The following is a 26,396-nucleotide window of genomic DNA, read 5'->3' on the forward strand; positions in this document are numbered from 1 at the left end:
GATTGTCATAGAAAATAAGGTCTTCCTTAGGCCTCTTGGGATCTCTAGTAACACTACTTGGTAGAGATCCCACATCTAACCAAGTCTCTCATCTCTGACATATGCATATGTTTGACCACTACACTATATATATATATATATATATATATATATATATATATATATATATATATATATATTGCCCCTAAGGGATTCTCTATAGATCCCCTCTCTATAATCCAATTCAAGATCTCAACATTCGATTATGAATGCCCTTTGGTCTCTAAGTTTCACTTTATGTTCATAATTATTTATTACCAAAGTTTACCTTGTCTCTAAGATATTAGCTCTCACTACAACATGCATCATACCTTTGTGTGGGAAGATTGTGTGCCTCTAAGGCTTCTTATGTTGATCTGTTATTTAATTCTTATATAATGTTCTTATGAATACTTCACCAATACCATTGCTACGTTTAGATGAGAGTTTAAGATTAATTGGTAATGTTGCTTTCTGTTTGTTGTTATCTACGATTTTTGTGTAGTTAAGGTCCCTTCTTTCCCACTGACTTCGATTGGTGATATCAATTGATCACTTCACCAACTGACTGTGGATGGCTTCCTTCAAAGATGATTAATTCTTCCTGTCCTGTAGTATGGTGTGGCAATAGATATTGATTGGTGTTTTAGTAACTCCTCCCACAAATTGATATCTGACTCTTCACTTCCAATAAGGGATGGGGCATAATACCAGTATCTGCAATTCTTCTTTTTCATGTCTATAATCTGAGTGATGTATTCACTTATCTCGCCACAACTAATGCTCCTCACTAGTTTCGTCCATGATGGTAGTATTTATATTGCTTTGTGTACCTTCTCCGAGCTGGATGTGCTTTGTTCTCCTATTTGATGCCTTCCTTCTCTCTTGTGATGATAGTGATTAATTGCAGATAGCTATCTTACTTGTTCGTTCGATGAGACTAGTGGTGATGAAGTTTTGATGCCTGATGATATAACTCTTGAGCGCTTGTTGACTTAGACTAACCTTTGTTCTCTCTTGGCTGTTGACAATGAATCTCACTCCCTTTTCTATGCCCCTCGATAGGTATCGATTACCTATATGTATATGCACATACCACTGCGTTGGTGATTACTTACACCCTTTTGCATGCCTCTGTTTGATTAATATCGGATGGTATTATAATTTGATAATAATATAAGTCTTAGCCAAAATAAATTAAATTGATAATTACGTTAAGTATTGGTAGAATAAATTTAATTTATAACTTCTCTATTTATTTATAATAGGTATTACCTATAAATAAAAAAATGCTTTTAATTATAATTCATTATAATAATATACATTTATGTACATGTCTCTTATTAGGATCTTATCTTGGGTTTATTACATCCTTAGACAACTTGAAATTGTTCACCATAGGTACCAACCAGGTTGGAATCTTCTAATCCAAATGTCTTCAACACTTCTTTCAAATCTTGTATTCCATCTTTGAGTTGTGATATCTACAAACCAATGAAGAACACAATCTCATTGATCATTGACAACTCAAATTCCTTCATTTCATCTGCAAATGCAATACTCAATTCATCATTTGCTCCAAAAATGATGTCATCAATAGAGATCTTTGCAATCAGCTACTTGTCTTCCTTATGAACTTTGAGATACACATTGTTGTCATCACTAGTTTTGATGAAACCAGTCTTTGATCAAATAAGAGTGTAATCTTTCATACCATGCTTGAGGTATTGTTGAAGTATAGCATCAGTCAAAGTAATACTGAACATTTGAATATGGTTTTGTACATTATATTGTAGGTAAGAATAATATATATATACATACGTGCTTATATATATGTGTGTGTGATCAATACTTACTGCCACCAACTTAGATCGGGTTCCATTTGTTATTTAATATATGACTATCACCGATTCATATCGGGTTTCATTTATGAGTTATAATTTTCTATTCGACATATTATTGCCGCCGATCATTGTCATGCTTTTGTATTATGTTAAGTTGTTAAGGAAATAAAACAAGCAATTATGTCCATGTAGGGACATGACTCTTCCTTAAGTATATATTGTCATTGCATCGGTGGGGACAAAGCATATATCAATCACAAGTCATATATGCAGTCCCAACATTCTCTATCTCTTGCAGATTATTGAAGACCAAATTATCAATCCTTTATTCAAGTAGAAGATCCTCCAAGCATAGAATACTATTTTGAAGTTGAAGATCTGCAATACACAATCTGAGATCAAGTAAGTAATCTGATTCATAGTTCAACTGCCCGTTCTTTGCCAGCGAGGCCAAAATTTTTTTTCTCAACAAATACAGAGAGATATCGACAACTTCTCAGGAAAATATCGAGAATTTAAAAATGACTTTAATTTAATTAAAAATGCATTTTTTTCACAAAATTCAATAAGTAGATGCATGTATTGAGTTAGTAAATGAGTAAACAAATCAAACAAGCTGATCTAAATATATATAAATGCAATATGTAACAAAATCGCATCCTCATGTGGAATGCCGATGTAGTCACAGACTTTGAACTCTGAAACAAGCTACAAATAGTAAAATACCAAATTGTTTTTGTCAAAATATAAGCAAATACAAATGTCAAGTTCAATATGAAACTAGTCTACATCTTCCTCTTCCCCATCCCAGTAGTTATAGTAAAAACTATGGGAGAGGGAGGGGGTCTAGCAGCTCTAGTTGTAGCAGTCGTTTGTGGTGGTGTTGGTGTTGGCCCTGGCAATGACAACTCATTATCCTCATCCTCACTATCACTGTGCTCATTGTCACTGTCCTCACTGTCACTGCCCTCCTTCGGAATGTTGTTTAGTCCCACTGCAAAACCACCCTCCTCCATAGTGAAGGCTGCTCCTGTGCTGGCCAATTGCCAAAAGGATCTGTGTCATCTAGATCAAGTGGCTCGGTTACTGCTGCCATTACCTTTTTTACGCGCAACTTGAGGTTATAATGCGCAAAGACAAGGTCATTTAGGCGTTTTTATGCCAACTTGTTCCTCTTCTTTGTGTGAATAGATTCTAACAAGCTCCAATTACGCTCACAACTAGATGAGCTACAAGGCTGACATTATATGTGAAGAGCAAGCTTTTGTAGATTTGGGACATTACCACCCCAATTTTGCCACCAAGCATCTGCAAAATAAATATTAAAGAGTTAGAAAGCAAGATGAGGACAAGTTTTTGTAGCTTATTTATCTACTTAACATGCATGTGAGAGACACCAAATTCCAAATATTGTACCTGGGTGTCTGCCACTCTTTGCCAAGGATGAGGAGAATAGTTTGCCCATTGCATTTTGATACACTTTCATCTCGGCCACAATGAGGTCTCTCACCGCAATGTCAGGTATCATCCTCTACATGCATTCACTAAAGCCCTCCATGACCTCTTCATTGAGATCCACATATGATGGAGAGAAGCAGCAACAAGGGTCGAGGAAATACCTTGTTGCATGAATGGGTTGGTGGAGCTGATTGCGACATCTCCTATCAATAATATCCCATAAGGGCTGAAATTTTAGGCTCTCTCCCCTGTACTTTCTTCTTACAACCTCTTTCTTCCTATCCATGGCCTCATAAAGGGACCCCATTGGGGTTTGTTCCCCATCTACCAAGCGGAGAACTTTAACCAAGGGCTTCACCACCTACAATTGAAAAGTAGAAAACAATTATTAATCAGAGAGTAGGGTTTTGAATTAATAATGAAAGACTTGATTAATAAGTACAAAAAAAATCAAATTTTGAAGTTTCCAAGTTATATCCACAATTTCTATAGCTTGATCAAAAAATTGGATGTCAAACACAATGCGTGCAACACTCTGCCCATCAGCCTTCTTTGAACAACTCGACTGTAGCCATTTTGGACACAAACATCTGCCTCAAAGGATTCATATGATGAACACTTTGCAACGTCAAAAAAATTGTTGGAAATCTTGTGACCGCGGGTCTAACCAACTCCTTCTCTTTGGTATAGTCTCTCATCAAGCGAAGGACCCAAGGGTGATTGTAGATATATTTTGTTATCGTCCTTGCTTCCTCTACAGTCGGCTTCACCCAATCCAATTTCCCTATATTCTCCAAAAGGAGGTCAATAACATGCGCTACACAAGGAGATCAAAAGAGTGTGTTATGCTTTTCTTGTAAGATCCTACCCGTTGCCACATATGCCGTTGCACTATCGGTTATGATTTGCACCACATTTTCAGCCCCAACCTCCATCAAAACATTCTCTAGCATTTGAGCCAAAGTTTCAGCCGTCTTTATCTTGTCTGAGGCATCCAAGGATTTAAGAAAGACTACTTGATTCTTGCAAGAAACTAAAAAGTTGATGATGGTATGGTTTCTTCCATCCGCCCATCCATCTAAAAGTATGGTGCAGCCATACTATTTCTATTCTAACCTTTGCTCTTCAACCACATCTTTACACTTAGAAACATCTTTCAACAATCTACAAGCACAAAATAAAAAATGAGATTAAGTACCCAACTTTGATTAAGAAAAATTACTTTCAATAAAAACAAGTAAATTGTAAAACTGTAAAAGTATTAAAGTTTGAAACAAGTGAAGTACCTCCCACTCAAGGCTACAGCTATAGGTGGCTTGTAGCCCTTTCCCGCTACCGTACAACCAATCACAAAATTCAGAAAATATGGACTTGCTGCAACATTGAAGGAGGCTTGTTAAAAAATAAAAAATCAGCATATTGACTGTCAAGTTGCTCATGCACATCACAGTTCCATCTAGTACCCTCCAATAATGGTTGTGCTCTAAGTGTGTTTCTATGCACAAAATAACCATCAATAAAAGAGTTTTGTGGTCTACTAGAACCAACAGATGTGGAAGTTGAACCCGAAGACTTGCCATGGGTAGGTGTGTTCCGTATGCGGATCCGTGGGCCACAAAAAGAGCCCACTATCCCCTCAATTGCTTCTTCTTCTTCATCAAGGGTAGCTGGGATACCTAGTCAAATGACACAACCCACATCATTTCATTATGAATCATGATAATTGTTTTAGCACAATCATTAGTTGTGATTAGAAAATAATAAATGATTCTTAAAAGGAAACATACCTTGCGATTCTTAAATGGTTGCCCTCATGGCCAATTTTGCCCTTTCCATTTTCAACTTCTTCTCTTCTTGGGCACTAAGCAAAGCAATCATCTCCCTTTTTATTTCTTCCATAGTCGCATCACAAATCCTTGTGTCACGCTTATCTATACCAGCAAGGTGGTACTTCAAACGAGATATGCCTCCACGGATTTGTTTTTCACATTTCATGCATGACAATATTATACTCTATTCCTTGAAAGGCTTATTTCCATCCAAAGTCTCTAGCCCCTTTAGGGCCCGTGCCTATGAATCTAGATGGACATGCTACGGGACCATTGGGAGATGTAGAGGAAGCCATATTTGCTGTAAAATCAGAGAATAAAATAAAAAATGTATTAGCCTTTAGGTTTTGAAATTATTGAGAAAAACTTGATTGTTTTTGGAAAAAATGCAAAAAGATGGTGTTAGGTCTTTGTCATTAAACTCTAAAACGTATTAGAGAACATTACAAAGGGTAGAGTCTTAATTAAGTTAGATGCAAGATATGCAAGAATGGGAAGACAAAAATAAGTTTAACTCAAAAGAACAAAACATTGAGAAACTTACTTGTGGATCCGGATTTGCTTGGAAAGAGCTTCGAATCCGCTTCAAATTCGCTCCTAATCCATTGAAAATCGCTACAAGCCAATGCCAAACACTTAGGTGCTGCTCCAAAACCCTTCTCCTCTACCCAAGACGCCAAACATAGCAAACAAAACAATGAAATGCCATTTTTTAGGCGTAGGTATTTACTGGATGCTGCCTGTGAGAAGACTACAAGTTATCACGAGAAATTGGCGATATATCGCCGACTTCTCGCCAACTTCTTATGGCGATAAGTTTAAAATCTCAGCACCCTAAGTTGGTGATAAAAACTCAACTTTTCTTGCCGACTGAATTTACTTATCGGCGATAAAATGACGATATTTTAAACTATGATCTGATTTATCACAGTTTGAAATTATAGTTTATTTCTATCAAAGATCCTATGCATTAACATTGTATCAGAGCCATCCTGATAAGAAATTCTACTATTCAAAATTAAAACTAAAATCTCAGATTTCAATATTAGAATTTTTATTCTTTAAATCAAAATGGTTAATCATGTAAGATTAGAGGATAGACTTGAGGGAGCATCAAACTTTTCAAGTCATGATAGTACTAAGAGAAATGGAATTAGAAGAGTACATAGAATCAATAAAATCTAGATTTTATTCCTAAAAATGAACTAGATAAAACAATATGGAAAAGACACAACAACAAGGCCATGAAAATTATTACAGACTTGGTGAAGGATCATATTCTTCCTTCTATATCGATTCTCAAAACTGCTTTTGAGATGTTCTCCATTATAAAGAATACTTTCAAAATTAATAACACAAGCATATTGCTAATGTTGAAGCAAGATCTACTATATGTCAAGATGAATAATAGAGAAATTGTCACGTCCTATTTCCTAAGAATCTCAAAATTAAAAGATCAACTTGCGATCATTGGAAATGAAGTAGATGACAAAGAACTTAGCATTATAGCCCTAAAAGGACTACCGTTGTCTTGGGAGACATTTGTTCGTGGACTAAGTTCTTGACCAGATCTTCCTAAGTTTGAACTACTCAAAAACGAATGCACACAAGAAGAGTCAAGATTAATTACGAGAGAAATCATTTCAAATCAAGAGGGAGAATTTCAAGCTCTTCAAGCCGGTACCAATAATAAGGGAAAAAGAAAGGGAATTCATCAAGACAACAAGGAATTCACCAAATCATACAGGAAAAGAGATTGGTCTAAAGTACAATGCTTCAAATGTGACAAATTCGGTCACACTCATAACTTCTGTCCAAAACGGGAGAAAATTCAAGCAGCCCTAGTAGAAGTTAAGTATGAAAAGGATGAAAATCTTGCATTTTAATTTGTTGAACAAAGAGATAAAGAGGAACGAGAATCCCCATAGTGAGGAATCAGAGGGAGAGTGATACATTTCCAAAGATCGAATACATAAAGTGACATATGCAATGTTTTACTCAGATAAATCAGTTATCTATAAATTCAGTTTTTGAATTAGAGATATGGTATATCAAGATTAATGAGAAAACAACAAATATTCTTACTGAGCCTCTTGCCAATGTTAAAATGTAATATTTTAGAGATAAACTTGATATGATAAAATTGTAATTTTTGAATATTGAACTTAAGTTTCAATTTATATGTGTATTTATGCTTCCAAGTTGAATAGTTGCATTAGATATGTAATGAAAGATGACGATCTTTCGAAGACATATATATTCAGAAGGTAATCTTTGTAAGGTGACAATTTTGCAAATGATAGGCTTGTTATCATGACAGTTTGTTCTAGATACGCCAGAGGTCATTGATAACAAATGCGTTATGATTACTCTAGATATTGTTTTGGACAATTAGAGATCATAATATATGTTATGATAGTGTTCATAACATGGTGATTTTAATTATTTGACAAGCCACTATTTCAAAGTGTTATAAGTCAGATAATGTGTTATGTATAGATATTCTGTATTTTGGTAACTATTAAGGAGTCTATTACTTATTTCTTGCTAAGAGGGAGTGTTGAAGTATAGCATCACTCGAAGTGATACCGAACATTTGAATATGGTTTTGTACGTTATATTGCAGGTAAGAATTATATATACACACACACACACACACACACACACACACACACACACACACATATGTGCTTTTATATATGTGTGAGCAATAGTTACTACCGCCGACTTAGATCGGGTTCCATTTTTTATTTAATATATGACTATCACTGATTCATATCGGGTTTCATTTATGAGTTCTAATTTGCTATCGGGCATATTACTGCCTACTTATCAATTGATGAGCTTAAGGGGCTTTCTAATGAATTGTTCTTAAGGCACAACACTTGGTGAAGGTTTTGCAAATGGGGTTGCAACCTTTGGGTTTAACCATGGAGGAAACTCTGTAGTTAAGCGCGCTCAGGTTGGAGTAGTACTGGGATGGGTGACCTCCCGGGAAGTCTCGATGCGTCAACCCTGTGAGCATCACCTAGATCCAGTGAGTGCTAAGTGTTCCATTTATTCTCATGAGAGATGGATTCATGTTGAATCACTACTCATGAAACATGGGTCAATGAGTTTGACTCAAAATTACACAGTTAAATCCTGATAGCAATATCACAATTTGACTTGCTGTGGAAATTATCTCCTACTTACCAATTGATGAGCTTAAGGGGCTTTCTAATGAATGGTTCATAAGGCACAACACTTAGTGAAGGTTTTGCAAATGGGGTTGCAAGCTTTGGGTTTAACCATGGAGGAAACTCTGTAGTTAAGCGCGCTCAGGTTGGAGTAATACTGGGATGGGTGACCTCCCAAGAAGTCTCGGTGCTTCACCCCTGTGAGCATCACCTAGATCCAATGAGTGCTAAGTGTTCCATTTATTTCATGAGAGATGGATTCATGTTGAATCACTACTCATGAAACATGGGTCAATGAGTTTGACTCAAAATCACACAGTTAAATCTTGATAGCAATATCACAATTTGACTTGCTGTGGAAATTATCTCCTACTTATCAATTGATGAGCTTAAGGGGCTTTTTAATGAATAAGGCACAACACTTGGTGAAGGTTTTGCAAATGGGGTTTCAAGCTTTGGGTTTAACCATGGAGGAAACTCTGTAGTTAAGCGTGCTCAGGCTGGAGTAGTACTGGGATGGGTGACCTCCCAGGAAGTCTTGGTGCTTCGCCCCTGTGAGCATCACCTAGATCCAATGAGTGCTAAGTATTCCATTTATTCTCATGAGAGATGGCTTCATGTTGAATCACTACTCATGAACCATGGGTCAATGAGTTTGACTCAAAATCACACTGTTAAATCCTGATAGCAATATCACAATTTGACTTGCTGTGGAAATTATCTCCTACTTATCAATTGATGAGCTCAAGGGGCTTTCTAATGAATGGTTCATAAGGCACAACGCTTGTTGAAGGTTTTGCAAATGGGGTTGCAAGCTTTGGGTTTAACCATGGAGGAAACTCTGTAGTTAAGTGTGCTCAAGCTGGAGTAGTACTGGGATGGGTGACCTCCTGGGAAGTCCCAGTGCCTCACCCCTATGAGCATCACCTAGATCTAATGAGTGCTAAGTGTTCCATTTATTCTCATGAGAGATGGATTCATGTTGAATCACTACTCATGAAACATGGGTCAATGAATTTAACTCAAAATCACACAGTTAAATCCTAATAGCAATATCACAATTTGACTTGTTGTGGAAATTATCTCCTACTTATCAATTGATGAGCTTAAGGGGCTTTCTAATGAATGGTTCATAAGGCACAACACTTGGTTAAGGTTTTGCAAATGGGGTTGCAAGCTTTGGGTTTAACCATGGAGGAAACTCTGTAGTTAAGCGCGCTTAGGCTGGAGTAGTACTGGGATGGGTGACCTGTTGGGAAGTCCCGGTACTTCACCCCTGTGAGCATCACCTAGATCCAATGAGTGCTAAGTGTTCCATTTATTCTCATGAGAGATGGATTCATGTTGAATCACTACTCATGAAAATGGGTCAATCAGTTTGACTCAAAATCACACAGTTAAATCCTGATAGCAATATCACATATTACTGCCACCAATCATTATCATGTTTTTGCATTATGTTAAGTTGTTAAGGAAATAAAACAATCAGTTATGTCCATGTAGGGACATGACCCTACGCAGCCTTTGGCCACATAGTGTCATGCCCCTACGGGGACATGACTCTTCCTTGTGTATATATTGTTGTTGCATCGGTGGGGACAAAACATATATCAATCACAAGTCATATATGCAGTCCCAGTGATCTCTATCTCTTGCAAATTATTGAAGACCAGATTATCAATCCTTTATTCAAGTAGAAGATCCTTCAAGCATAGAATACTATTCTGAAGTTGAAGATCTGCAATACACAATCTGAGATCAGGTAAGTAATCTGATTTATCAGTCTGAAATTATAGTTTATTTCTATCAGAGATCCTATGCATTAACAGGTACCTGCTTCAACCATACAAAGCTTTCTTCAACTTACACACCATATCCTTTCCATCTGATGAAGCTACTACATGAAGCATGCGATTGCCTTAGCAACCAACGACTTCTTTAGCAGCTGCATGACACCCCAATCAATTTTAAGATAAATTAAACAAAAAAATAATAATTTTATATTTGATTATAATAAAAAAATGTATTTTATTTAATAAGATTTATTTAGTTTTAATGAAGTTTGAATTAAGTTAATAAATCAAATATATATTAAATAAAATTGTTTATAATAAATTTAACTTACAATAAATTTGAATTGGGATTTAATGAATCGAAATATATGTATATTTGATAAAGCTTATTTTTATAAAATTTAATTAAGGGGTTGAAATGAAAATCTAATCAAATTTATATGTTTAATAAACTGCATTTATAATAACTCAAATCAATTTGATTATTTTGGATTCATTGAACTTAATTTGTTCAAAGATTTATATATGAAATTTAATATAGTCCCTTTAACTAATAATAATTTTCATCCTAAGGGTTAAGCATATCTTGGTACATATGTGTTTAGACCCTTTTTGACTTGTGAAGCCTTTAAACTTGGTTTTGGTTTGTATGCTCTCTGTTGTGTTATTGTGAAATTAGAGCTGCATTCCTTAGGTAGACCTTTATTGTTTACCATCTTTTCTACATTGGGGTTAGAATTTATCCCAGTGGTGTGGATCAAAGGAAAATGCCTAAACAGCCTGAAGGGTGAGATGTAGATGGGCTATTGTCAGTAGGGTTCGTATGTGCATTAGGTGAATGGCTCACCATAGGATTCATGGTCGAGGAGGCTAGTAGGATAGCCTTTGGGTGAGTTATCGAAAAAGGAAAAAAACCTAACATAATTAAAATGGATGGGATTGGGTAAGGGTTAAATAAAATTTATTAATGAGATAAAATATTGGATTAATGGTCTGCATAGGTCGTTTTGGAGCACTAGGGTTATTGTAGCTACTGGGGTAGGCCATATGGGGGCACCAAAGTTCGTCAATACTAGGAAGGATCCCAACATAAGGGACTATGTGACAACACTCACCTAGCCCATATCCTAGAGAACTCTCCTCTTGTGCATTTGATATCTTATGTGATGATTTGTAGTTCTTTGTGTTTGTTATGTGTTGTGTTGAAATGGTTTACCCTAACAACCTTAGACTACCCCAGTTCCCTGTGTGGACTTTGATTCTATCTCCTAGCACGAGGGAGTGGACCTTTGTTGATCCAAGTGGTTGGGTGGTTAACATATTCAAGGTATTGTTCGTGTTTGGCTATTAGGACCTGTTAGAAGCTATTGAAGATATTTTTTGTTTTGCATTCTTGTATCATGAAAATAAATTGTCTAAAATGTTCTATATATTTATGTAAGCCCCCAATCAAGGGACCTTGTTATGTAAAGATGTATCATTATTAATCCATGTAATTGGGAATGGGCATCTCTAGGGAAAAGATAGGGAAAAAGGTTCAAATGATGTATGAAATTTGTATCAGTTGTAGTTGCATTAAATGATATTCATTACTTGTTGTTTTGAGATAAAAAAGATATATGAAATGGAACATTTTGGATTCAAATGTTGAAAGAATGAGTTTCTTCTCTCTCTCTCTCTCTCTCTCTCTCTCACACACACACACACACACACACACACACACACACACACACACATTTGAGTTAAATGGATCAAAATTTTTTATAATGACAATTTAAAACATTCTTTTTAATTGGTAACACATAATTATTTTATGAATATAAAGATAGAGATTACATCATAAGGCCTTTAGAGTGATGGCCAAAAAAGCAGCTATATCTAACCCCTTAGAGACTACTGATACAATATCCATTTACATACACTGATCCAGTCTAATGCTATTACTCAAGCACTTCAAATACGAAAAAGCAAAACCACTCCCTAGTAAGACTGCCTAGAAACCAAACCGGCCTCAAAACCACACTTGAGAACGACACAACTGCACGAACACCGAACAATGTTGCTCACCAAACATCAGATTCTCTTGAGAAGGACAAAGGAAAATGTTAATCCTGTAGGGAACCTGTAAGGACTTAATTGCATTAGTTAATCTTAAGTACGCTAAAAAGGGAAAAATATTGCATTTATTTTTGGAGCTTTTTGTCTTGTCCTTCCAGGTTCCCTGTCAGGGCATGACAAAAATTTATTAGGTCATCAAGAAGCACAACATGAATTCAGCATATGATACTCCCCTGTTGGAATCTCATAATGGTATTTTTTCTTATTTATTGCATTTTTTTCTATTGACATCCTCTATGAAATTCACATGACTAGTGAGGATTTACTAGACAATTCAGAATTGGAAGCTTTGTGCAAATCATACGGCTACCATTGATATAGTTAATTGAATGTGTAAACTATGCTGGATGAAGTCTGAACAATCAAATCTTTCTGCGAGGAACAAAATGTATGTTGGGATTTTCACTAAAATGCCAAAGAATATTGTTTTATGATTTTTTTCCATCCAGTAGTTAAGATAGTACAAATATATTCCATGCCTTGTGTGAGGAGTTCAAAGCAAAAGTAGACATTTTTAATGGTAATTATATGCCATATGGGATAAACAACTTACTGACTTCTTGTTTTGAGATTTTCAGGTGATGTACACGAGTCTATAGATTTATCAGAGGATGAATGGAACAAAGTTGTTACAACAAATTTGAGAGGAGCTTGGTTGGTATCTAAGGCTGTGGGAAGACGCATGCGTGATGCAGGACAAGGAGGTTCAATTATTAATATTTCATCCATTGGTGGCCTCTCACGTGGCGAGTTGCCTGGAGGAATCGCATACAATGCTTCCAAGGCAGGCATAAACACATTGACAAAGGTAGTAGTTTCTATTACAATGTCCTTTTCCCATATGTTTTTAGTGGACTGGTAGATGTAAACTTATTCGTTCATGAATAAGATGCTAGCAACTCAATTGTGAATTTTTCTTAAGTATTCTATGATTACTTGTATAAGTGGTTTGGGAGCCTTGGTTGGTAGAGTGTGAAAAAATCAAGATTCTAGGAGCATTACATTTCTAAGAGTTATTATTGACCTTATTCTTTGTGTTATTTTTTCTCTGCCTTAAATGACACCAATTTCATGACATGCATCTGAAGTGTCCGAGTCATATGAGGTGCCAATTACACTAATTTGTGTAGGTTGCAAGGTTTAGCCCCTACCAACCCCCATACCGGTCCTGACCCAGTATGGTTATGGGTTTGGCCAGGGTGCATACCCAAAGTTGATACTATGTGATAACCAAATTTGTTTACGTGTACAATGTGACATTCTGATCTTAATCCCATCCATCTGGGCTAGATGGATGGATGGATAGATAGACAGATAGAGAGGCAGGCAGGGAGGCATTACCTTGTTTTTGTACTGATGAATTAAATTTTTTTCTGTACCAGCAAACCTGGTTCTTGAATCTGAATGGCCAACTTACTAATTTATGCATCTGTTTTTTGAGTAAAAATTTGTATATCCTTCATCTCATTTAATTCTAGTTTTGATTTGTGTGTAGGTGAACCAATGTTTACATATGTAAATGACTGCCTTATTCTAGCTATTTAGATCATAGATAGTTAGATAGATAGATGGATATTACCTTGCTTTTGTACCGATGAATCGAAAACCCATTTCAAAATTTTGCTGTACCGGTGAATCCAAATGGCCAACTTAATAATTTATGCATCTGCAGTGTTGTCAACGGTACAAATTTATGCATATGAAGCATCTTGTACTTGCACATGTAGAATTTCTCTCTCAGTTTAACCTTGGGTGTTTTTGAGTGAAAATTTGTATATCCTTCATCTAATTTAATGCTAGTTTTGATTTGTGGGTAGGTGAACCAATGAATACTTATGTAAATGGCCGTCTTATTCTTGCTCTATTTGGCGTTTGATGTCCTTTTTTTGTTTCTATAACTTCCAATTTGGGCTTTCTAGGAAATCATGGTCTCCTATATTGAATATTCCATAATCCTTTTTTGCATCCTTTTGGGAGGTTCCATTCTACCTGTAATGATTGCATAAGGTTCAACAGAAACTCCTTGACAATCTAGATTTGTAAACCTGTTTGGTTCTAGTGAGCCATATTCTGTTGCAATTATATAGCTTTGATTCTGCTCTTTGACTCCTGGGCTGAGATAAGGGAAAATTAGTGAGGCAATTTAATTATAAATTTTAATAATGATGCCAGCGCTCATGGATTACTCCAAATGATATCAATCAGCTTTTCAAAACGTGACATCAATGCTACTCCATATTTCAACACCACCAATAGACAATACTGAGTTGTCATATTTAGCCACTAGAATTGACACAATCATAGAATTCTAACAGTAGGTGCAGACTCATGTCAACATCTTGCCGCTGTTATTGCTCCATGGGGTAGCCTATATACTATGCATCTGCAGTAGCTACAGGAAGATCCATTTAGAAGTTTTAGGATTATAGTTGAAATATTTCACTTGTTTTTGGTTAGTTTCTTGCTTTGTCATTCTAACTTAATTATAAGGAGTTATTTTTTTTTCTTGATATGATTTTGTTCTCATAACTATCTCAGATTCAAATACTTTGGATTGTTGTATACATGTATTTTGCAATTTCAATACATTTGGATATCTTCTTCAGAAAGATTGTTTTGATTTTTTGATGGCAAAGATTTCTAATAGTTGCCCTCTCTCCTTTTGGCAAGTCTTGCAAATTGCAAGCTTCAGCATATAGCAGATGTATCAAGTGTCTGCAAATTCCTAGTTAAAATCTCCATTTTCTATAATTTAAAGAAAGGATGTATTAAGTCTTGGCACATATCTTAGTTTTTCCTAATGCGTGATCAATCATCAAATATTCATTGGATGTGCTTCGTGAAATAACCCCAGTAGATATTTTCCCACTTTCTTCCTCAATATAATATTCAGAACTCAAAACATATGAAAATGCGTTACAAACCAACAACGTAAAACCAATAAATTCTCATAAAGTAACTTAAAATGCGTTACTGTATTATACCTCAGCAATACAATAACTAGTATTCAAAAATCCACAATCTTAAACACAATTTTACAGCCAGATTGGAATACTAAGAAAAAAACTTGTAAGCACACGCGAGACACCTGATGTGACGTCTCTATGGATAATGGGTTCACATCCACTGTCTACTGGTACGAGGGGCTACGTCTTCATGCTGGCTCAATGCTGAAGCTTTTTGAATAACTCTTGCAAGAGAGAAACTGAAATCTGAATAATAAACCAAGCATGCCAAATGAATGAGCCTCTTCTTCTTTTAATCCTCACAGCTTTGACTCTTCGACTTCCTTCCTGTCTTTTTGTCTTATCCCTCCTTGTCACTTTTAGCCCACTTCATAATATTAAATTGACTTTTTATAATTTTAATCCACGCTTTCATAGTCAATTTTAATATTAAATGAATGTCTTTAAATTTTCTAATCTCCCAAAAAGGGAACATTACAAATCTTCCATCCTTGGGGTTGCTTGTGCTCAAGCAATCAGTACTAGGATCCCATATGAATTTGTAGGTAGCTCTAGAGCCAAATCTGAAAACAAATCCTGCCACACTGCGAAGCAAGATGTCAAAATGCAACCTTTCCATCAGCCAGATTCTTGGATCCCATGTTAATCTATGAAGTATCACTGTATCTCTAGGCCGTACAACTCTGAACATCATTGCATCTAGTCTCAAAATGTGTAGAACTACAACAAAATCCTCAAAATGCCATAGATACATATGGATAACACCTGGATCCCAAACCCTGTTGTCATGACCAGTGGATATGATGAGGTAGAAATGTATCAAGGAGCTATGTATAACCCAGTAGATGGTGACCACCCAACCTAAATAGTTGTGTAAGAAACAAGCTGCTCAAAAGCTGAAAACAACATCATGGGCACATCAAATACCCTATTGTCATCATCAATCTAGAGAACCCCTAAGTACATCGGTGCTATGAATAAGAATGAAGTTGAAAAACCATCCCCTATGATTGAAACATAACTCTCATTAATACTCCACCAAAATCTATTCAATGACTGATGTATGAAACCCATCCAACTCCTATATGGGTTGAAGTCAGCAACCATATTTGAGCTGATCAAAGGATGAGCGATCGTAGTCAATTCACCACACCAATCTTGTGACCAAGATTCACTGCTAGGAATTGTATTTGGGTCCAATATTCTTAAGTCAAGATTATCCTCTTCATGACAATCAAAAAGAGTTACCTCGTTTATCTCAAAAAGGGGATTATCGGAAGCCCAATCGGCATCTAATTCAAACATGGGTTACTTGCAAGCTGAGTGTGATCTGATGTTTTGGTACTCGGTCTTTTGGGGCAACTATCCAAGTCATAAGTCTTCTGAATTATCAAGTTCATCAATTACTTCTTGGAAAAACTCCTGCCTCTCTTTACCCTCATGTTCCTGAAAATGATTCGTGATCCTAACCTGATTTTCTGCTTCCTGAAGAGAAATCTGAGTATCATCCAATGCCTCATGAGCACACTTAAGCTCCTTGTTGAGTTCCATAATCTCATTCCATTCTTTATTTAACTGATCAACATATATCCCAATAACCTTAAGAATATCATCCCTATTGGAAAGCAAACATAAATAATCTGATTTCATAGATTCAAGGGCTGTTTTGACTACCTGCAAATCAGCAACAAGCAAATCTCCTTCCACTCCCTTTTGAGCCTTCCTATGGAGATTCTCCACCATCCCGTGAGTGCTGTCATAACGTACCAAAGATGTCACAACCATGTCTTCACTAACCTTCAGTTGGTTTTTTAAGAGATGCATCTCATTGTTGTCATGTTGATACAACTCATCGTCTCGTAGTGTCATCTTGGACTGTTTATTAATATCATGCGTATAAGAAACATATGGTTCATCATACAAAGACTCCAACATGTCGTTACTTCGAGTACAACCAACCTGATCAACATGTTTGTCAAGGCTAACCTTCAAATCACCAACGTAGAAACTTGTATGTTCGTTATCCACAACTGAAATCATCTTATCCACACTCTTTCCTGTGTTGGTCTGAAATTTTTTAGCCTCCTCTTCGTATTTATGATTCCCACAAACATGATTGGGTGTACTAGTGTCCTCACATATGGTTCATCATTCAAAGACTTCAACATGTCGTTACTTCGAGTACAACCAACTTGATCAACATGTTTGTCAAGGCTAACCTTCAAATCACCAACGTAGAAACTTGTATGTTCCTTATCCACAATTGAAATCATCTTATCCACACTCTTCCCTGTGTTGGTCTGAAATTTTTTAGCCTCCTCTTCGTATTTACGATTCCCACAAACATGATTGGGTGTACTAGTGTCCTCACATGTCAAGAAAATTTGTTCTTGCCTCATAGGAATTCCTTTAACTTGTAGACCCTTCAGGTTCACTACTAGCTGCAAAACTTTCTTCAACACCACATCATTGTAGGATGTTGTAGGAGATGTTATTCACATAATCTCATTGAGACAAGAAGCAACCACAAGGCTAACCTGCTTATCTGGATGCTCTATAAACCTGGGCTAGACCAAGGTCACCATTGAAGGTTATAAAGCCCAATTTAAGATTCTACAATCTGCCTGCTCTACATTGATCAAATAAGTTTCTATCTCTTCCAATTTGGAGAGAACATCATTTGAAGATTCCATTTGTTCTAATTGCAACCCAAGTACGTATAGCTGACCCACTTGTTTTTCTTTTTGCAAGTTTCTTAGCTGAGGGCCATTGAATGTATTGTTAAATTCCGCTGAAAAGACGTTGTTTTCTAGATCTTCCATTGTTCTGTTTTCTAGGACCAAAAACGATCCCAATCTGATCCACACTTCCTTCGAAGATCGCTACTGTAATAACCTCTCTGAAATAAGCTTGCTTGCTGCCTTGAAATACTATAAATAATGTTGATCAATGCAAAAATCTGAATCAAACTAATTTGAGTTAATTCTCACAAATAGCTGGAGCAGTTATATGAATATCGGACAATATAGTCGGAATGTAAAAAATAAATATATTTTGATTCCTCTAGGATCAAGTGCCCAACTTGCGTTATACTTAGAGGCCAATAGGAAGTTCCTATAGCTTGTAGTTCAATCCTTCACAAATTCCTGCCACAACTATGAAGTCCTGTAGTCAGTGATTCCCTATGTAGTTTTCACCCCAATGGACATGTGATTTTACCTGAGATTTTGTCGAGATTTCAATGTTTATTTAAATGTGAGAATCTTTTCCCCGACCATATGTTTTGGAGTTTTTCCTTTCACACAACCTTTATGTTAATTTCTTCCCCTCCAAAATCTAGTATTGAGTGTGCATTCAGTTAGCCTCCATGATATATGCATAAACAAATACTAGACACACACGCCCCTTCTTATACTCTAGCTTTGATCTACTTTTATAACTATAAAGCCTTTCGTGGTATCCTTGAGATTGATCACTTTAGGTGTTAAAGAAATGATATTGCAAGCGTACAATACTACTCTATCCAGCCTCAATCCCAATGATATCTCTAACCCCATACATATACCATTGTCCACATACAATTTCTTGGATGACAGTATTCAGCCCGGGCATAACCCACATGTTACTACACAGGCACACACTTCATCTGATTGGGGATACACCCCTTTCATGTGGCCCTTCTTGACGGAAATGAAATTAAAATAGCCTATGACTATATAGTCCCTAAAATATATTCATGCCAAACCACATGGTCGGCCCTCGAGCTAATTTAATTGCTTTACAATATTTCTTCCCATGACTAAAATTTCTAAACTTTGCCTCTTGATCGAGCACCAAAAACAGCGGACAAAATGGCTGGAGAGGACTCTGACACTTCATCGTTCTGCAAGACCTTTTGACACCTTCCCCCTGGTAACACCTATGTTCAGGAGACATTCAACACTTTTAATATTCTAGCATTTCTGAGATATATCACACTATTCAGGCATCATGTGACAACCTGTGGAAGATGAGTGTTACTGCCTTCAACTAGGCCAAGAAGAGAGATTGATTCATGTCGCCGCTTGTAACTTGATTTTCCAGAAATGATATCGCATAATAGAGATGCCTGACAATTTATCGCACCATATAACTATTCACCTTCCAAAGTATTGTGGAGGGTATACCAAATAATTCCTTGTAACTTCCACTCTAATCTTTGGCTATCGAATTGGATATGACTATAATCATTTTGCCAAAATGTTTTTCCAGCAAATCAATTAATAATGCTCAACTTCAAAATTTAATTCTTTTCCCCAACTATAGTATTTCTTCCTTAATTCAAAGTGACACGTACTTCCTATACTTTAGTTTTTGTTTCACAAATCGTGTGAAAAATCTCCTTGTCAATAATGTGGAGGGCGCATATTTTCTCGTACTATAGTTTTGAGATCAAATATTTCTATAGTCTACAATTGTATTTCACGAGCTTAAATCTTTAAAAATCACATCACTTCAATATTTGCGAAAGTTACAAATGATTCTTCCAAACACTATTCGTATCTCCTTGGGCTGTCGACAATACTGTAGGTTAATTGCCTATTTCTGACAATGGTATTTTAATGCTTCAACAAGTCTTGCATTAGCAAAAAAAAGGCTGCCACAAAAACCGTAGCGTCTCCTCTTATGGTTCCTGTGACTATTGATACTTAGTATTCTGCTCATTCAACTCAACAGTAGTTGTTGAGCCTGGCAAAAGTTCTCTCTACAAATGCACACACCACTACCAATTGTTATTGTAAAACACTTTCGTCTCACCTTGTCAGTCAGATTTTGCTTAGGTGAGCTGCCCCTTTGCTCACACCTGATTTCTATCTTATTCTCCTAGTATTGCATCGCTCGGAAGGAAATGGAAGGGCTGTCAATTTCTTCCTCACGGGACCTTTGTAGAAGGATATCATATAATGAACGCTTGATAGGAACTTTGCATTGTGTAATTATTCATCTCACTGAATAATCTCACCTCGCTAGGTTTGATATTATGGTAGACTTAGTCTTATTTCTTCAACAACTAGAAGAATCTTCACTCCTGCAACAACAAATGCTATTTGCCATGGCACCTCTGTGTTTGTTCACTTAAGATTTTCGACCATAGTCTCCAACAGGAACTCATCTGTTGTATTCAAAAACAATATTCTGATATAAAGCAAGGCCTCATAAAAATCTTACACTCTTTAAGAATTCACAACTTCTAGAATGAAATTCCCACCATAGACATTAATAAAGACTGCTCTCTATTGAATATGGGCTCCAGAATTATGATAAATCACACCCTAACATATCAAACACCCATTACTCCATTCACACCATTTGTAATGGTTTTCCAGTATTCTAAGTAAATGGACCCCAACCAATGTATGCCCAAAGTTCAATCTCGTAAACTCCAAATATTTCCTCTCAGCTTGAAATGTTTTTGATAAATCCTTACAAAAAATTGTCTCTATTATAACATCACAGGCTGGCAGGAAGACTAGCTCTAATACCACTGAAATAGCCTTAATAGATATTTACCCGGTTTCATCCTCAATATAATATTCAGAGCTCTAACATATGAAAATGCATTACAAACCAACAATATAAAACCAGTAAATTCTCATAAAGTATGTTAAAACATGTTACTACATTATACCTCAACAATACAATAACCAGTATTCAAAAATCATATCTTAAACACAGTTTTACAGCCAGATTGGAATACTAAGGGAAAAACCTGTAAGCACATGCGAGACACCTAATGTGATGTCTCCATGGACAATGGGTTTACGTTCATTGTCTACCAGCGCAAGGGGCTATGTCCTCACACTGACTGAAAGCTGAAGCTTTCTGAATGACTCTTGCAAGAGAGAAATTGAAATCTGAATCATAAACCAAGCATGCCAAATGAATGAGCCTCTTCTCCTTTTAATCCTCATAGTTGTGACTCTCCGGTTCCCTTCCTGTCTTTTTGTCTTATCCCTCCTTGTCACTTTTAGCCCACTTCATACTATTAAGTTGACCTTGTTGGTTCCCAAAACCGCAGATTGGAATCCTACGTGCCTTGCTTGCTCGATGCTGGGATACCCAACCAATTAAGGCCAACTTAACGAGATTGATTGATGCGATCCAAATCCCCTGCGCTTCCGGCTCTACAAAATCGAGGTGGGTGTACTTGATCCTGGACAACAATCTTATATCCAAGATGCTTAAAGAAGATCTGTTAAAACATAGATACAATGAAAGTTTTCCTAATGGCAAGAAATATAGAAAACTTCAAATTTGTGAATTACAAATTAAGAATAATAAAAGAATATATGAGAGTTTTTTAAAATAAAAGTGATTATTATAGATGATTGCAATAGATGAATATAATATTTCCTCAATGGAAAGAAATGAAACAGTTGCTAGCATATGGATTATGAATCAAGAATAAAAAATCAATGCTTAATTAAATGGGCAATCAGAGTCAATATTATAAGTTGAAACATACAACTTTATAAAATTCAATATATTTAAACTATAAACAAATTTAACAATTCAGGCGCAACAAGTCAATTATATGAACACAATTTTAAACTAGTCTAGGATGGACTTTAACTCCTGCGGAGACAAACTAGACATAAATATGAAAACAATTAAAAAATTTCACAATATCTATGTTTATCAAGTTTTAAAATGCAACAATGACCCAGTCCACTTATCTGAATATTAAAATATTTATAGAAATTAATAAAAAATATTTATAAAGGACACAACTTAATAATAAATTAAAACTCCAAAATTTAAAATAAATAACTATGCCAGAAATAAAATCACAATAAAGACACTCCTTACAGATGATCTATTTATTGCATCTCAATTCCGGAATCGCATATAAATTTGCTCCGTAATTCAATCCATGGGCTTTGTTCAAAATTTCATTTCTCCACCAATAAAAGAATATAATCTATCATAGTGCTTCAATATATAAAATTAAAAAAATACGAATATGAATTGTCCATTGTGTTTTACATCTCATATATTTATAAGGCAACAAGGAGTATTAGTTTCCTTCTAAAGTTCCCACCCCTTCATAAAAAACTAACCAGTATTTATTTAATATTAATATGATTTTAAGACTACTTAATTATAACCGGCAGCTACATCTTTCTTGCGGCTTATAACATTGGATGCATTCTCTCATTCTCGTGGGTGCTTCTCTGCACAATCTTCTATCCTTTGAAAAGCATCTTTATCCAGATTGCACAATACTCAGATTGAACATAGATTCCTGATCTTAAAGCCGTCGTGGTCATGACTTGGAGCAGGTATTTTTAACCGGCGTCAAAAAATTCATCATGCCCTCCTCTCAAGCATATGTTTTCGAACTCAGGTGTTTTTCCATCATGCTTGATCAAACTTCTGATATGTATCCCGAACCTGCAATCAAGCACAAGAAATCGTTAGATATCAATTACAAATAATAAATCCTCTTCCTAAGCGATCTAGTGAAACCTGGGCACCAAAAATTCTGCTATGTACCATGATTCATTTCTTAAATTCGCAAGTACGATAGGTTTACAAAACTAGAATTATTTCACCATGGATATCAATACTATCTCATTCTGGGCATGCGAGTCATCTTAGGCTGTTACTTAGACTCTTCCTGTTGTTCGAACATCTTCATTCACGTGCATATAAATGAAGAGTATATCTCTTTGAAAGCACAAGGTACTTTTAAGACTGCATCTGTGAAATCCGAAATTGGCTCAAATTTGATTGTTGACAGTAATAGCGGGCTTTGTTTTGCCAATATAATCTCCCATTACTGCAGAAAACTCTTGATGACTGCAAAAGCTAATATGTTTCCGGAGTATCTCATCCTATGCTCCCTGTACGCTCTAAACATTCCATCATTATGCTTGAATAGGTTCAACGTGAATTTGATTACCAATCAATGATTATTCAGTACTCTGGAACTTCAAATAAGAATGCCATTTTGCTTCTTTATTTTTCATTTTTATGTCTTTGAATACTAATGTTGACGCAGTGCAAGGCAGGAGAATCCCCAAAGGAGATGTCCTAGCCCCTAGCTATAAAACCACACAGCGGAAACACAACAAACAAGGAGCAATAACACAAGATCTGATACTAAATCACAATAATATATTCATAAAATATAACTGATTACATGCAATGTGCCGGGCTGTAAGTCCTTTCCGGTTATGGCCAAATACAAAGCAAGTAATAGTTCTACAAGATCCCTCAAGATCCAATCCCAAACCCAAGCTAGTCCAGATTACACTCTGGTAGAAACCTCCAAGGGAGATCTAAACTTGTGCTCGCAAGCCCACCAAGCAATCTCCTTATTTTCCAAGCCGCAGCTACTAGCCCTTCTCAAAATTCACTCTTCCAAGCTTCTCTACTTCTCCTAGATGGATGATTAATGACTAAAGACTTCCCAATAACCCCTACTTATACCAATCTAAGCCACAAGTTGGCCCAGAACACAAATTAAATGCAAATACATAAATTAAATGCCAAAGTCGGCCTCCTACAACAATTAAATTCCCAAAATTGATGTCTTAGTAAAATTGCGATATCTCCTAGCTCCGAATGAATTAGAGCTCGAGCTTTGAACTGTAGGTAGAAATCTAGGCCCTCTTCAATCTCTGAAATTTTCATCTTTTAACACATTGTGAAAAATTAGTTATACAGCCTGAAACAGACACCAAATTCTCAGACCATGCCGAGCTCCCTAGACCATGCCGAGCTCCTAGACCATGCCGAGCTCCTAGTGTAAGCCGAGCACCAGTATTCACCAAGCTCCATAACCCTTAACCAAAATCCCTCTCAAACATGCAGGATTGCAAGCGAACCCAAGATGCTTCTGCATCAAATGTGCCCTTTCCAACCTGTATTATGCCCAACTTTATTGACTGCCCTGAGATTGAGACTCACTTTATGACTAAGTGCAGAGTGTTGATTGAATCGCTCCAGTTGGTATCCATAGCATCACTGAATGGAGAATCTTGTGTAGACAATATGGTACTTTGAAAAAAATACTCCAAATCAAGATCAAATCTATAAGCACAAACAGCCAGACTGAAGATTGCCAAATGTTGATACCTTCTTCACTTAGGCACTTCAACAAATGATAATTAAAATTCATACACTTCCTAACATAATCCAGAAATAATTCAGAGGTAATATACATTGTTGAACATAATATGATGATTGAATCTGCTCAGTGTGACTGTAATCTGCAGATTCAAACATAATTAAGTACGTGGCTTATCACATTAGACAAGATCTGACTCTCTCTGCCGCTGCTAAATAAAATTACCGAATATTTTGTTATTTGAAGAATAAAAAATTATGAGCAATCAGAATTTTCTTGAAACATTCAGAACAGTGAAATAAATGTTCCTGAACATAATCTCATAAATGGAGGCACAAAATTTTCAGGCTCCATCAGGCCTTTTATAATTTTAATCCACACTTTCATAGTCAATTTTAATATTATATGAATATGTCTTTAAATTTTCTAATGTCCCAAAAAGGGGACATTACACTTTGCCTGTCACATATTTGAACTACCATTGGCCTGGATGCTAAAACTTGACACTTACATCATGTCTATTCTTGGGAATCAAATCCCCATGTTTTGTGTGCATGGCCTTCTCTGTCTGTCAATGATTTTTAAATGCTTTAGTGCTTGTTTGTTATATTGTTGCCATTGATTTTGGTGACTACACAGTGTTGATTGGGTAATTTTTTGCAAATGGAAATGTAAACTATTTTGAGCCCAACCGGGCACTGTGCAATTGTGTGTATACTTTGGCTTGTAAGAAATTTAGTTAACGAATCGTTGATTAGTATTGTGCTTTAGGAGATGAATAAGGCGTTGAGGTGAAAATGAAGCTTATTTTATCCTCTCTCTTATTGGAACATGATAAAATCATTTAGGGTTTTCCCAGATGGAGGTTGACTGTAACAATGGGAAAGACTGATGTGATTCTTTAGTAAATGTAAGATAAGTTGTTCCTATATATGCACTTGGGCTAGTTGTAGGCAACTACTCTGTTTTCAAACCAATATAGTACCCATGCAAACATAATATTTTATGATATTACGCCTGCGCTATAAAACACTTAGCTACTACGAATATTTAGCAATTGACTCATCAAAAAGATTGGGTTTGGTTCCTCATAGTAAAATTTTAGAGTCTAGACAATAATTAGGTATTGCATGCTCCATAAATTTTGCCAATTGGGAAAGAGGTTAGAGGGCAGAAACCCAAAGCTGGGCATTTCTTATAAAAATCAATCGTTCCCCATTGTAAAAGTTGCTTGTGTACTTGGGGAGTTCCCTTATCGTGTGATTATTACGACGTACACAAGGAAGAGCCATTAAACTGATGAAAAGAGAATCGACAGTGGTCATTATAGTATGGGACAAGGAAAAAATTCCACAAAAAGAAAAATTCTAATAAAGAACACTAAAGAGCCTAAGAAAATAAAAGATGGTTTAAAATTTGGATTGGTCCTACAGTGATAATAATCGTAAGATGACTGTAATTTATAGTACATCACATGCTCCAGAAGATTTTAGAGAGTGAAAAGTCCTGTGGGGTGTGTGTGTGTTTATATATATATTTTAAACCAAGGGGGTGTCTCCAGTACTCGCCCAGCAGCCCATTTGGGGCGAGCGGGGCGAAACTAGTACCCCCGGGGCATGCACACATGCCTGTAGCACATGCATACCATTCAAACCTGAGGCGGTCTCGAATCCGAGACCATGGGGGTAACCCATGACCTCAAGCTCAACCACTATACCAAACGTTCTGCGCTATTTGCCCAGTGGGGTAGATATCTTAAGATTGTTGTTTCTTTGTTATACTAACAAATGTTTAGTGGTGCGTGGGGCCTTTGTGGGCTCCCATACCTTGTGATTACTAACAATGTATATAAGAACACACCTTTAATGTAGTGACTAATCATGAAATTGGTTATCCTAATGATGAATTAAATGCTAAACAGTGAAAATCCCAAAATGTAAACAAGCTAAAATAAGGTTGTTTGTCCATTGTTACAAATACAAGAAAACTTTTGAAATTGGAATGTCATAGTTGGAGGTTTGAATTCCGTAACTGACAATTCTCATTTTTACGCAGTTCAATTTAAAAAGTGGATAC

The 26,396-nt window shown here is 36.1% G+C and overlaps 1 protein-coding gene across 2 annotated transcripts in view; it reads left to right on the forward strand.

Moving 5' to 3' along the window:
- LOC149562230 (uncharacterized) overlaps positions 1 to 26,396 on the forward strand; it is a 55,519-nt gene that overhangs the window by 28,117 nt on the left and 1,006 nt on the right. For both annotated transcript variants that reach the window (XM_089825770.1, XM_089825771.1), the window contains exon 2: positions 12,818 to 13,047. In XM_089825770.1, coding sequence (XP_089681896.1) covers positions 12,818 to 13,047 — 230 coding nt within the window. The remainder of the gene's footprint in view (positions 1 to 12,817; positions 13,048 to 26,396) is intronic.

The sequence above is a fragment of the Cupressus sempervirens genome, chromosome 4 (assembly GCF_028749045.1).
Source record: "Cupressus sempervirens isolate cs-2001-9-10 chromosome 4, ASM2874904v1, whole genome shotgun sequence".
Taxonomy (NCBI): domain Eukaryota; kingdom Viridiplantae; phylum Streptophyta; class Pinopsida; order Cupressales; family Cupressaceae; genus Cupressus; species Cupressus sempervirens.